The sequence below is a fragment of the Antechinus flavipes genome, chromosome 3 (genome assembly GCF_016432865.1).
Source record: "Antechinus flavipes isolate AdamAnt ecotype Samford, QLD, Australia chromosome 3, AdamAnt_v2, whole genome shotgun sequence".
NCBI classification, from domain to species: domain Eukaryota; kingdom Metazoa; phylum Chordata; class Mammalia; order Dasyuromorphia; family Dasyuridae; genus Antechinus; species Antechinus flavipes.
Genome location: NC_067400.1, coordinates 58,599,795 through 58,613,460, shown reverse-complemented (window position 1 = coordinate 58,613,460; position 13,666 = coordinate 58,599,795). Strand labels below are relative to the sequence as shown.

The following is a 13,666-nucleotide window of genomic DNA, read 5'->3' as shown; positions in this document are numbered from 1 at the left end:
CTACTTAAACTGAGTTTATTGTCTGTAAAATCAAAGGACTGGATTCAGTGACTTCAGATCCTTGTGGTTGCAAATCAATGATTCTTCACAATCTATTTTCCAGCCAAACTAGAGCTCAAAGAGGAGGTGGCTGTTCTTCAGTTCATCTCTTGCCTCTCCGGCTTCTCAGGGGCCCTTCCTCCATGCTTGGAACTCTCTTCCTTCTCATCTCTCCCTCCTTCCTTCATGGGCTTCGGACTGTAGCACTTGTTAAATTAGATTAAAGTCCAGATCAGGTGCCGCCTCTTCTGTACAGCTTTCCTTTATCTTTCCAGCTCTTAAAAACTGCCTTGTGGATACTTATTTGGGAACATTTGGGGTTTAGAGGTAACTGGGTGGCACAAAGTCAGACTCAAGTGTCCTTTTCTGTAAATTAGGCAGAGTAACAGCACCTACATCAGAGAGGCATTGTAAGGAGCAGATGAAATAAAACTCCAAGCATGCTGCAAATTTTAAAGAGCTATTAAGGCTAGCTATCATTATTAAAATAATGTTTCATTAGTAGTTTTGGTTTTTGTCTTTGTTTCTCCAGAATCTTGCATATAAAAGATGTGCATAAACATATGCAATTCTCTTATACATATTTCCACATTTACCATACTGCACAAGAAAGATCAAAAAGGAAAAAAAAAAAACGAGAAAGAAAACAAAATGCAAACAACAACAAAAAGTGAAAATACTATATTGAGATCCACATTGAGTCCCATAGTCCAAATTAAATGTATACTCAGAGCTCTGGATTTTCAAAAAGGCATAAGATAAAGGTTACAAATAGTTAATATGCTTCCAATCCAAAACATGATTTATTAGCTCACATATTCTCCTTATCTTGTGTGTACTTCTTTAAAAAGATTTTTAAAGGTTGTTTTTTGATAGAATTAAATGATCCTCCTAGTACATTTCAGGAGTCACTGTGATGGTTGTTGGCCCCAAGGGCAGGACAAAGGTTGTCAAGGGAGGTTCCCAGAGGTGTTGTTTCCAACACAAAACACTGGCTGTAGACGCAGTAAATCTTGTCAGTTTACTATGCTGTTACCAAGGATGGCTTCAGCTATGCAAAAGGAGAAATATAACTTGTTAGCGGCTTGTCTGCTAATTTGGTGGCTGTTTGCATGTCCCTGAAGTTTGACAGGATTCAAACATTGATAATCAAAGATTTCCTTCTTCATTTGTCTCCATGTATGCCCCCAATACTGAAATTAATACAAGACAATTAAAGAAGAATAACTAATGCAAATAAGTGGAAGAGTTAAAAGGCAGCATGGTACTGTAGACTGGGCAATGGAATTAAAAACAAGAAGCCCTGTGTTCAAATTCTGATTCAAAATCTTTTTAGTGAAGTAAATTATTAAAGGGCAAGTCACTTAACTGCCCTGTGCCTCAGTTTCCACATCTGTAAAATAAGATGATGAGTTATCTGGCCATTAAGGTCCCTTCAAACATTTAATCTATGATATTAATCAAAAGTCTAACAAAAATAGGGTAATTAAAAAAGAAACAAGCCTTTATTTAGCACCTCATATCTGCCAGGAAGTGGGATAGATTTTTAAGGTCCCTTCAAACATTTAATCTATGATATTAAACAAAAGTCTAACAAAAATAGGATAATTAGAAAAGAAACAAGCCTTTATTTAGCACCTCATATATGCGAGGACGTGGGATAGATTTTAGCAAAAATATTTCTACATGTTTAATTGGAGACAGCTCTCATCAGTTCTCACTGATTTTATTATTAGCTCTATGCTGATGATTCCCAGATCTACCTGCTCCAATGTCTCTCCTGAGCTCCAATCTTGTAGCTCCAACTGCCTTTCAGCCATCTAGAATGGGATGTCCAGTAGATATCTTAAATTCAATATATCCAAAACCAAACTCATTATCTTTCTACTCAATCTCCATCCCCCTCCTGGTTATTGATTGATATTAATTGATTGACTTTGCAGTGGAGATATCCAAAAAAAAAGTAATGGAAGTTATGAAGAAGAAAAAAATTATGAATATGTGGATCTGGAAATTATCTGCATAGAGACAACAATTGACCTATGGGAGTTGATGAGATCTCTCAGGAAGAGTATCTGGGAAGAAAGGGCTAGGACAGAGACCTGGTGGATCCTTATACCAAACAAGACATGAACGATGATCCTGAAATGAAAACTGAGAGAACAATCAGACATATGAAAAGAAAACCTCAAAGCGATTGGTTAACATTCTATGGAAATAAGCAGCACCAAGGTGATTCAGGTCAGTCCCAATGGTTGGAGAGAGTCATCTACACTCAGAGAGAGGACTATGGGAACTCAATGTGTATCTCAACATCGTATTTTCACTTTTTGTTGTTGTTCGCTTGTATTTTGTTTTCTTTCTCATTTTCCCCCCTTTTGTGACCTTCCTTGTGCAACAAGGTAAATGTGGAAATATGTATGTAAACACTGCATGTTTAGCACATATTGGATTACTTGCCTTTTGGGATGGGGGAAGGGAGGGAGAAAAAAACTGGAACACAAGGTTTTGTAAGAGTGAATGTTGAAAACTATGCATGTTTTGAAAATAAAACGTTTATTAAAAAATTTTAAAAGTAATTAAAAAAAGAAAAATCAGCAGCATCTTACATAAAGTGGTGCACTATCAGGTATCGCACTGGATTTGCTGTAGGAAAACCCTTTGTTTGAATGTGCCTCAGGATGTTTAACAGCTGTGTGACTGGGCAAGTCAATCTGACAGCCTTAGTTTCCTCATCTGTAAAAAGGTGATAATGACAGCATTTATTTCTCAAGATTGTTCTTGAGGATAAAATAAGCTTTTAGTTTTTTAAATTTGATTTTTTAAAATTTATACATGTTATATATGTATTATATAATATATGTAAAATATAATTCTATTTAATTTTACATTTTCAAAATGAAATTAAAAATAAGCTTTGCAACCTTAAAGCACTATTAATGCTAGCAATTAACTTCAGATCTGTAGTTTAGGGTTAGGTTCAAAATATTTTTTTTTGGCAACCTTTGTTTTCCTGGTAATAGATATGTTTAAGTGATCCCGGGAAAGCTGACAAGTTTTTTTGTCCTGAGGCAGGAGAAGCACTTTAATTGGGAACACAGAGGTATGCATACACAAGGAGTGGGCAGTTCCCTGCTCCGGGACTGGCCGTCCGCGCAGCTCTAGCTCTGGCCGACTGATGCATCAAGCTAAATAGCCAGCAGAGGGAGGAAAGAAGGGAGAACCAGGCCCCGCCCACAAGAGGCTGCCTCGTCTCCTCCCGCCCCCAAGGAGAGAGGTCGGCAGGTTTAGCCCCGCCCTCTCTCCCTTCCCCTGAGCTTGGCCCCACCTCCCGGGTCCTGTTCTCCCCCTCCCCGCCCCAAGGATTATTTAGCTCCGCCCCTACAAGGGCCCACCTGCAGGGCATCCCCAAGCTACCAGAAGCTTGGCCCCACCTCCCGCAACGTCCTTAGCGGAGGCTCCTCCCCCAGTTTAGGAAGCGGGGACTGGTGTTAACGTTGCACCGTCCCGACCCACTTCCTTCCTTTCCTTCTTCCCTCCTTCCGCTCACGCTGGTACATCATGGCGTCTGGACTGGTACGACTACTTGTCCGGGGGCCCCGCGGCTTCCTGCGAGCTTCAGCCACTCCGGAGCCCATTCTGCAGAGCCGGGGCATCAAGGGCGGGTTCCGCGCTGCTCTCCGCTTCCAGAAAGAGAGAGAACGACGGCGGCAGCTCCGCTGTCCCCCGCCTCCCGTGCGCCGGTAGGTTCGGGGCCCCGGTAATTGACCGTGTTGCGTTCGTCTGTGCGCATGCGCGGGGTGGGGCTAACGGGAAGGACCCATGGCCTTCCCCACTCCACTCCGCATCTCCCAATTAACAGTGGCTAGAGATCCTCTGAAGTCAATCTCGAACTCGTCACTTTTCCTTAGCCAAGTAGAAGTGACATTAGAGGTCAACGGTTTAGACTCTTATTTTGACAGATGGGGAAACTGAGGCCCTGAGAGAAATAGGGACTTGGCTAAAAAGGGGAGATGCATTTATTAAGTGTCAACTGTGGTCCAGGACACTGCTAAGCATTTTACAGCATTAATTTACGGGATCCCCACAACAGCCTGGGAGGGCTGCTGTGAGCCCACTTTGTAGTTGAAGAAACTGAGGTAGGCAGCAGTCAAGTGACTCTCCCAAGGTCGCATGCCTAGTAAAAGTCTGAGCCTGCATTTGAACTCGTATCTCCCTACATTCCCAGGAAGCCAGGTCCTGCGACTGAGGTCACAGCTGTTCATATTTGACGTAAACTAGGGTGGAAGGTCCTTGGGCCACGATCTGTCTTTGCTGCTTTCTTGTCCCTATGAATTAGGGCGGTGCCTGGCACAATTTATTAAGCAAGTGCTTATTAATTGCTAATTAGCAAAGTGCTAATTAATTAAATTAATTAATTATTAAGTGCTTAATACATGTCCATTGATTGAGCTAGTATTAAAGCTCCCCAAATCCCCTGCTTATTCCGGCATATCTCTTTTAAGTTCATTATAATTTGTTAAAATAAATTATGGAATAAAGTATAATATTGACTAAAAAGCATATTCTTTGCACATGTTTAACCTATATTGGATTACTAGCTTTGGGGGGAGAGAGAAAAATTTGTAGCACAAGGATGGATGTTGAAAACTATCTTTGCATGTATTTTGAAAAATAAAAAAGTTATACAATTAAAAAAAAGGTAAAAAGCATATTCATTCCCACCTAGGTTAAATAGTCCCCCCCCCCCCAAATAGTCATTAATAATAGAAATTCTGTATGATCTGTGAGGTGAGTCTAGCATTTAAACACCTTTTAGACACCAGCTATGTGACCCTGGGCAAGTCCCTTAGCTACTCAGTACTTTCCCTAGTTAATAGCACCTCCCTGGCAGGGTTGGTGCGAAGGTCCAATGAGATAATATTTGTAAATAGAAGACACATAATAGGCCAGATCTTGCCTTTTATATGCTAGGCCCCACTTTAGGTGTTGGGGATACAAAGGCAAACTCACATCAGACATACTGTGTGCCTCGGAGGTTAGTGTAGACAATTGGGAGATGATCTCATAAAGTGTCCATAAGAGGGGAGGGTGCACCTCTGCGGGAGTTGGGGGGGGGGGGTTTGAGGGGTCTTTAGGGGATGCAGAAGTAAGGTGGAGAGCTTTCCCAGCAGAGGGTGCCTAGAACAGTGTAGAAGGGTGAGATGGAGGCCAGGAAGGCAGGGAGGGGCTAGACTACAAAAGACTTCAGATACCAAACTGAATTTTATATTTCATTCTGGAGTCACTGGAGAATGCTATTCTCTTTCCATTTTTCTTGCTATCACCTCCCTAACTTGTGCATTCTAGGCTTGGGCATCTCTGCCAGGAGGCTTGTTTGGGGAAAATCTTAGAAACCTGGTAAAGACCTTCTGTCATTTGCTCTGACCCTCATTTAATAGGTAAAAGTAGTTTACTCAGAGGATGGGAATGTCACGGTGCTAGGTGAGCCAGAAAAAGACATTGGGGGGAGGGGAATGGCATACTTTGAAAACTTCATGGATTGGAGGAGATGGAGATTCTTGGTAAAATCTAGAGCTTCTAAATTAAGATAATGTCTTACCATGTAGGAGTTGCCAGATTGTAGCTACCTTTCAAAGAAAATTTAGTCATCTACATTTCTAAAAATTATAACCATTATTCAGTCTGATTCATGTTTTGAGAAAAAAGGACCTAGAAGCTGGAATAGCAACTTTTCTAATTATTTCTTGTAATTGGAGAAGTGAGCACATTTGATAAAAAGAAAATTATGCTTTTGATTATTCTCTTACTGTTCTTTTTTGCATTTTCAGTTCAGAGAAGCCCAACTGGGACTACCATGCAGAAATCCAGGCATTCTGTCATCGACTACATGAAGACTTTTCTTTAGACCTTCTCAAAACTGCTTTCATTAACAGATGTTACATTGAAAGTGAGGAAGCCAGGCGACAGAAACTGGGAGTAGGCAAAGAAGCTGTGGCTCTCAACCTTAGAGATAATCAAGAACTCTCAGAACAAGGGAGAGCCTTTTCACAAACATGTCTCACGCAGCTCCTTGGAGACGCATACCCAAGCCTGCCCTCAGAAGGCACACAAGCAATTGTGAATTTTCTTACCAGTGAGGACATTGTGTGTCACGTAGCCAGAAACTTGGCAGTGGAGCAATTAACTCTAAGTGCAGAATTTCCAGTCCCCGAGACAGTACTCCGACAGACTTTCTTTGCCGTAATAGGAGCGTTGTTGCAAAGCAGTGGGCCTTTGAAAACATCACTTTTTGTCAGGGTATGTAATTATACGTTACTCATGCTTTTGAGGTTGAGTTTATTTAAACAGCTACATTTTCAAATCACACGTTACTCATAATTTATTGTTTGTGAAGATACTTGGATGATTTAGACTATTCCCAAAACCAGGTATAAACAGCAGGAAAAATCAAGAACAATGGATTTGTTCTTTATTTTTCATTTTTTGTTTCTGTTAAAATGGTAGACAAACTCGAGCCATGACTAGCCAAATGAGCACAAGCACCATTCAATTTGGTAAATATTTATTAGTTGGAAATTGTGGTGATGAATCATTTCAGTCATCTCCAACTCTTCATAACCCTATATGGAAATTTTTTTAGCAAAGATACTGGAGTGTTTTGTAATTTCCTTCTCCAGCTCCTTTTACAGATGAGGAAGTGCGGTAAACAGGGTTAAATGACTTGTCCAGGGTCACACAGCTAATAAGGATCTGAGATTAAATTAGAACTCATGATCCTAAACTTGGTAATGGCGCTACCTACCTGCCTTCCACCATTGTACATTATGCACAATATCAATATATGAAGATTACCAACCTCTTTTCATTGTCCCACTCATTCAAGTGATATTTGATTTAAACAAACAATAACAACACAACGCCATTTGTTTCATAAGAATCTTTGGAGATATGCTGCAATATGAATTTGACTTAGCTCAGTGTTGTTATTTAGATAATAAGTTATTACACATATTTATAAAGCATATCTACGTATAATAACTACTGGCATTTATATAGCAGGTGACTCTCTGATTTGTTTATCCAGCCCTGGTATCTCCTGAACTCCAAGACCGGCCTATCATATATTAGTATGGTTATTTAAACAACATGTCTAGTTGAATAAATTGCTTTAACTATTAAGTAAATGTTTTGCTAGTTACTATAGAGTTCATAGGTGTTCCCTTTTCATTTAAATAGATAATAAAATAATAATAGATATTAAAAGAATGAACATTGGCATTTTTCTTAGATTATTCATCCTTGTTTGTGAAGCTTCAAAATAGTTGTTTTTTTTTAATCAAGTTATTGGTAAGGTGATTATTTTTTCAGTTAGGTATTTTGATCATCCTTAAAAGGTAAATAAAAGCTGTTGAAATATATAAAGGAAATAATTAGATGATTAATAAATATGGGACTATCTTACATTTGCTACATATCAGTAGAGATTATTAACTTGTAATCTCAGAAATATTTTATCTTTATGTAATATACGCCAGATCTGAACAAGGGACAACACAGGTGAGACTTGATGTCTATGAAATCTGGGTTTGAAGATGGCCTCTGGTGCTGCTTTTGTGATTCAGGGCAGTTGGTCAATCTATTTGGGCCTCATCTTTATCATTTATAAAGTGGGGACAGCTGTCTCACAAGGTAGTGTAATAAACAAAGAAAGATAATGTATGTAAAGAGTTTTAATTTTTTAAAATTTAAATAGTATTGTATTTTTCAATTACATGGAAAATACAGTTTTCAGCATTCATTTTTGTAAGATTTTGTGTTCCAAAATTTTTTGTCTCTTCTTTCCCTTCTCCCTCCCTAAAGACAGAAAGCAGTCTAATCTATGTTATATACATGTACAATCATTTTAAACATTTTCATACTAATCATTTTGTGAAACAAAAATCAAAACAAAAGGGGGAAAAATTATAAGAAAGAATAATCAAACCCCCCAGAATAGGGTAAAAATAGTGTGCTTTGATCCACATTCAGTTTCCATAGTTCTTTCTCTGGATGTAGATGGCATTTTCTCGCCCAAGTTTATTGGAATTGTCTTGGATTATTGTATCGTTCAGAGAAAAGCTAAGTCTGTCAGTTGTGTACTCTTGGTTCTACTCACTTCATTCAGTATTAGTTCATGAAAGTCTCTCCAGGCCTCTCTGAAATCATCCTGCTGATCATTTCTTATAGAACAATAATATTCCACAATATTCATATACCATCACTTATTCAGCCATTCTCCAACTGATGGGCATCCACTCAGTTTCTAGTTCTTTGCCACTACAAAAAGGGCTGCCACAAACATTTTTGCATGTGTGGATCCTTTCCCCTTCTATGATGTCTTTGGGATACAGACCTAGTAGAGACACTGTTGGATCAATGGATAATTTGATAACCACAAATTAATATGGCTTTGGACATAGTTCTAAATTGCTTTCCAGAATGGCTGGATCACTTCATAATTCCACCAACAATGCATTAGTGTCACAGTTTTTCTACCACCCCTCCAACATTATCTTTTCCTGTCATTATAGTAGTCCGAGAGCTGTGAGATGGTACTTCAGAGTTGTTTTAATTTATAGTAAATGCTGTTACTAAATTGAACTCGGACTATTCACATTTTTTTGTTGCCCTATAGTTTTATAAGGAGCATGGGATGAAATAATGTAATTCTTTGGGAGTTGGATTTTCTTTTATTCTGTGGGAACTTTGTTTCTAAAGAAGTATGATCTAGGTCATGCAGTAGGAACTATATGGTAGCATCATTAAAATTGTGAATGACTTTTTTTTCCCATCTACCTAATATTTATAATGTTATCTTTATCTGCAGGACTTCTTAATTACACAGATGACTGGAAAAGAACTTTTTGAGATGTGGAACGTTGTAAATCCCATGGGACTACTAGTTGATGAGCTGACAAAAAGGAATATTTCTGCTCCTGAATCTAGAATTACCAGGCAGTCTGGAAGCAGCACAGTGTTACCACTGTATTTTGTTGGTTTATATTGGTTAGTAAAATTTGCATTTTATGGTATTGTTTGCAAATTTTAACAAAATTATATTGAAGGATATTTATTGTGATTATTCCAGAGAAAGACAGCTTCTTAGATCCTACTTTTTGGTAGATATCACTTTGTAATCTGCATGACCCTTGGCTTCGAAAACATGATCTATTTTATTTTATTAGTAGTAGTTTCTGTTAATTTTACTACAGAATGCTGAGTTTGGAAGGCATATGATGACTAACCTAAAAGATTGTCCAAAAAATTTCAGGTCTGACATGTATTTGCTGTATTAATTAACCCCCACTCTGCTCTTGCTATTTAACTATTGTAACTGAGAGGCAACTGGGTTTAAACATTCATTTCCTCATGGCTGTGATTCAGCTACAGAAGAGAGGACTACTCTCAATGCTCATTTGAAATTTGAGAAATGTTTGTGGTGTTTTTTTTTTTTTACACATTGAAAAATCAACTTATACACTGAACACCATCATTAAACTTCATGAGAATGTAAATAAAAAATATATATCTTTTTTAAAAAACCTTAAATACATTGTTAATCTATAAGGTCTCACTCTGATACTCAGAAATTTCCTTGTAGGTTCTCAAAGATAATACTGGGTCCTACCAAGCCATATAGGCTTCAGTTAGGTCCTGGCAGTGGACTGTGCTTGTTGTCCAGGGGACTAACTTAGCTAAGTTACAGGAGGCTTACTGTGCTTTTCAGCCATGGCGATTCTAGAAAACGCTTTACCAAATTGTATCCATGGAAATGGTGCCGACCTACATAAATGAAATTACAGATTTTTGAAATTTATCTATTTACTTACCATGCTCTAGTTCCCTTTTTCCTTTACATGCCTTTGTTTTAGTTTGGCTTAAATTTTCTTTTTTTTAATTTGCAAGGCACTTGGAGTTAAGTGGTTTGTCCAGGGTCACACAGGTAGGAAGAATTAAGTGTCTGAAGTAGGATTTGAACTCAGGTCCTCCTGACTTCAGGGCTGTTGCTCTATCCACTGCACCACCTAGCTGCCTCTTGGTTGGTTTAAATTTGAATGTCCATTAGTCTTAGCCTCAACACAAATTAAGGCAGTGTTGCTAAATTAATACAATTGTTTTAATGTCTAGAAAGCAAGTTCTGTAACAGTTCTTTAACTGTAATGGATCTGAATAGGAACCAGCAGCAAAGCCTCGTCCATTGATAGTTCAAAAGGTGTTTTTATGCTGAAGCTGATGCAGAATCCATTACAGACCGTAGCTGTTGTTGCTGTGGAGTTGTTTCAGTCCTAACTGAGCCTATTTGGGGTTTTCTCACCAGGGTGCTTGGCCATTGTCTTCTCTGGCTTTTTTACACATGAGGAAACTGAAGCTAACAGGGTTAAGTGACTGACTTGTTCAGGGTTCACACTGCTCATGTCTGATGAATCTTCCTTACTCCAGGTACTACCCAGTCTAAAAGTATCAAGATTAAAAAATCAAAGTCCCCTCCAGTGCAGATTTATTTTATCTTTTTTTTTTTTTTTTTTTTGGTCATGTATCCCATTGGCAATTTGGTAAAGCCTATGGACACCTCAAAATAATGTTTTTTAAATATGTAGGTTACAGAGACAACCAACCAAGTATATTGAAATATAGTTACTAAAATGTTAAAACAAGCTCCTGGACCATCTCCAGATGGCAGTGAGATGTGTCTACTGCCTGCAAACTGACATTTAATGGTTGTTTTTATCTTCTAGTGAAAAGAAACTGATTGCAGAAGGACCTGGTGAAACAGTTCTGATTGCTGAAGAAGAAGCTGCTCGGGTGGCCCTGAGGAAACTTTATGGATTGGCTGAGAATAGACGACCTTGGGACTATTCCAAACCCAGTGAAAAATTAACGGAAAAAGTTACTGCTTTGAGTTAACTGGCCAAAAGCATGTTAGCACTTGAACTCACGCAAAAAAAAAGAAGAGAGAGAAACTTCAAAGTGACTTGGAAAATATGATGCCAGTTCCCAGCTTGCTCAGAGACATCTTCTTCCTCCCTTAGGGGTCTTGTTAGATTAGAAGAGAGTCATTTGCTGTTCAAAAATGATTACTGTGAAATCCTTTCAAGTTTGTTGTCATATTTTTTGACCTTTTAAAAGAAATTACTCTTAAAGTTCTGGATTTATCTCTGTGACTTGTAGAATGGTATGCTTCTTTTCATTTAATTATTCTTTTCTAGCTTTGAAGCATTATGGCCGAAAGACTTGTTTTTTTTAATGCAAGTAACAATAATACTAATTTTTTTTAAAATGTCAAATACAGCAAATCTTTATCTTCTAAAGTATTACTTGCCAACTAAATTTGACGCATTTAGCTAACTTGGCCTACTTAATACAACTAAATAGTATGTAAAAGGTTTTTGACATCACTGGAAAGACAAAATTCAAATTGTGACAATTATACAATAAGCATGAATGTCTTGAAATTTTGTGTGCTAGTAAGTCAGTAAACGATTTAGAATTTTAAAGTAATAATTAAAGAAATTCAAAGTTATTTTTTAATCACTCTAAGGACATAAACTTTAAGACCAATTTGAAGGATATAAATAATTGTTAATTCAATGAATTTAGAATTGGGAAGATAATTTATTACCATAAGTACAAACATTTTTATATCTATAATTTTTGGAAGAGGAATTTTTCCTTTTAGTATTGTTCATTTAGGGCAGTTTTATCAGAAATTTCCCGTCTTGCTATTTGGGAAAAGATTGGTTACATATATGTCTTTATTTTGAATTTAAATGAATGTTCTCTAGAGTCCTTTGTAAAGGAGTTTGAAATTGTTTTTTAATTTTTTAAGTAGTGTTTTGTTTTTCCTTCTATATGTAAAAACAATTTTTAGCATTCATTTTAACAAGATTTTGAGTTCCAAGTTTTTCTCCCTCTTCACCCTCTTCCTAAAATAATAAACACTTTGATAAAGTTTATATATGTGCAATTATGTAAAATATATTTCTATATTAGTCAAGTTGTGAAAGGAGAAACAGCCCAAAAGAGAAAAAATCACAAAAAATAAAAAAAGTTTTTAAAAAGTCCATAAATTCTTTATCTGAATGTGTAATGTGTAAAGCATAAAATTGTTTTTTAAAGAAGCATTTTAATAAAATGCAAGACCTAGAAAGGAAATAGTTTATTAAGTTCTTGTATACTTGAAAAAAGTCACATAAAAAGCTGGAAATTTGCAACTAGTTCCTGAACCATCCAGCTGTTAGATTTGTTCATAGTAAATCCTACTATGAGTTTTGAAATGCAAACAGATAAAAAGAAACAATTTATTTCATAGAATTAGTAGATAACTGTAAGAGATCATACAGGGGGTATTTATTTGCTGAGGGGGTAAAAATTGTTTCCTGGATTAGTCTCACAACTGTCAAGAAGAAAATTAAGTGCTTGTTACATCATTTGTGAAAAAATATAAAGCCAGTACTTGAGTTCTTCAGGAGTAGAATATTTTTCATATCTAAGAATTAAAATGTAAAAAATTTATGTAAAACAGCAACTCTGTATTCCTATCATTGCTTCATATTAGATATCTGAGCATAGCCAGCTGTCTTGAAAATTTAAGCATTAAGTTTATTCCACAAAAAGTGAACCAAGAAATATATGTGTTTTCCAAATAAAAAAAGCATGGATCACCTGAACTGGTGATTTTAGGACAATCATTCTGGTTTTAACCACCAGATGGTGCCATAATCATTTCCTTGTCATGGAAGTGTTATGGTAGTCTTGTGAAAGAAAAGCTAATCTTCCAAAGCAACAATTAAGTGATTTTATATCATGGATAAATCCACTGTGATTGAGAAAAGGTAGCATCTGACTTTATAACCAGATTTCTTATTCAGTTATAGGCTCTCTATTATACCTTCAACTCCAAAAAGCTGGCTCTAGTTTCTCCTCTTCTGAATGCTTAGTGATTGATAGCTGTGAGTGCCCATTGCTGCTTTAAAAATGAATAAAAAAATCTAAAACTTTAATGAACAAGACATCTTCTGCTAAATAAAGTCTAACACTTTTCCTGACATTTTAAAAACATGCTATCTGGTCAGAAACTTGCTTTGCCAGCTTTATTTTACTTCTTCCTTTTATCAAACTTAGGTTTTAGGTAAACTAGGAAAGATAATTTGTTCACCCAAAGCATACTTTTTTCCCCTATCTTTGTGTATATGCTTTTCTTCATCTGAAATGCCTTCTTCCTCATTTCTCTTTATTGAAGTTAACCTGCTCATCTTCCATGTCTGGTACAAATTATACTTCTTTCATGTGAGAAACAATCATGTGACTTCCAAGGTCACACAGCAAGTATCTGAGATAACATTTGAACTCAGGTCTTAACAGATATCTACTAGCTGTTTGAGAAACTCATTTCTGAAGGCAGCCCATTCAACTTTCAAGTAATTGTTTGGGGACATTATTTCTTTTCTTTCTTTCTTTCTTTTTTAATCATAGCTTTTTATTTACAAAACATGCATGGGTAATTTTTAATTACTGATTTTTGGGAAAGCTGTTTCAATTTTTCTCCTCCTTCCCTCTATCCCCTCCCCTAGATGTCAGGCAGTCC

The 13,666-nt window shown here is 36.9% G+C and overlaps 1 protein-coding gene and 1 long non-coding RNA gene across 2 annotated transcripts; one reads left to right on the top strand and one right to left on the bottom strand.

Moving 5' to 3' along the window:
* Window positions 1–2,578: 2,578 nt before the first annotated feature.
* Window positions 2,579–3,519, bottom strand: LOC127553048 (uncharacterized). The gene is made up of 2 exons (XR_007951650.1): window positions 3,435–3,519; window positions 2,579–2,775 (listed from the first exon to the last, which is right to left on the bottom strand). It is a non-coding gene; the product is annotated as an uncharacterized LOC127553048 (long non-coding RNA).
* On the top strand, window positions 3,490–12,149 carry MRPL44 (mitochondrial ribosomal protein L44). Its single transcript, XM_051983453.1, has 4 exons — window positions 3,490–3,782; window positions 5,871–6,339; window positions 8,909–9,087; window positions 10,818–12,149. The coding sequence occupies exons 1-4, from the start codon at window positions 3,601–3,603 to the stop codon at window positions 10,984–10,986; spliced, it is 999 nt and encodes a 332-aa protein (XP_051839413.1). The 5' UTR covers window positions 3,490–3,600; the 3' UTR covers window positions 10,987–12,149.
* The last annotated feature ends 1,517 nt before the right edge of the window (window positions 12,150–13,666 follow it).

Bases quoted from the DNA above. Each gene is read 5' to 3' on its own strand.
- MRPL44 (XM_051983453.1), top strand. From the start codon at position 3,601: ATGGCGTCTGGACTGGTACGACTACTTGTCCGGGGGCCCCGCGGCTTC. The intron at 3,783-5,870 runs GTAGGTTCGGGG...TTGCATTTTCAG, and splicing joins CCCCCGCCTCCCGTGCGCCG to TTCAGAGAAGCCCAACTGGG. The intron at 6,340-8,908 runs GTATGTAATTAT...CTTTATCTGCAG, and splicing joins AAACATCACTTTTTGTCAGG to GACTTCTTAATTACACAGAT.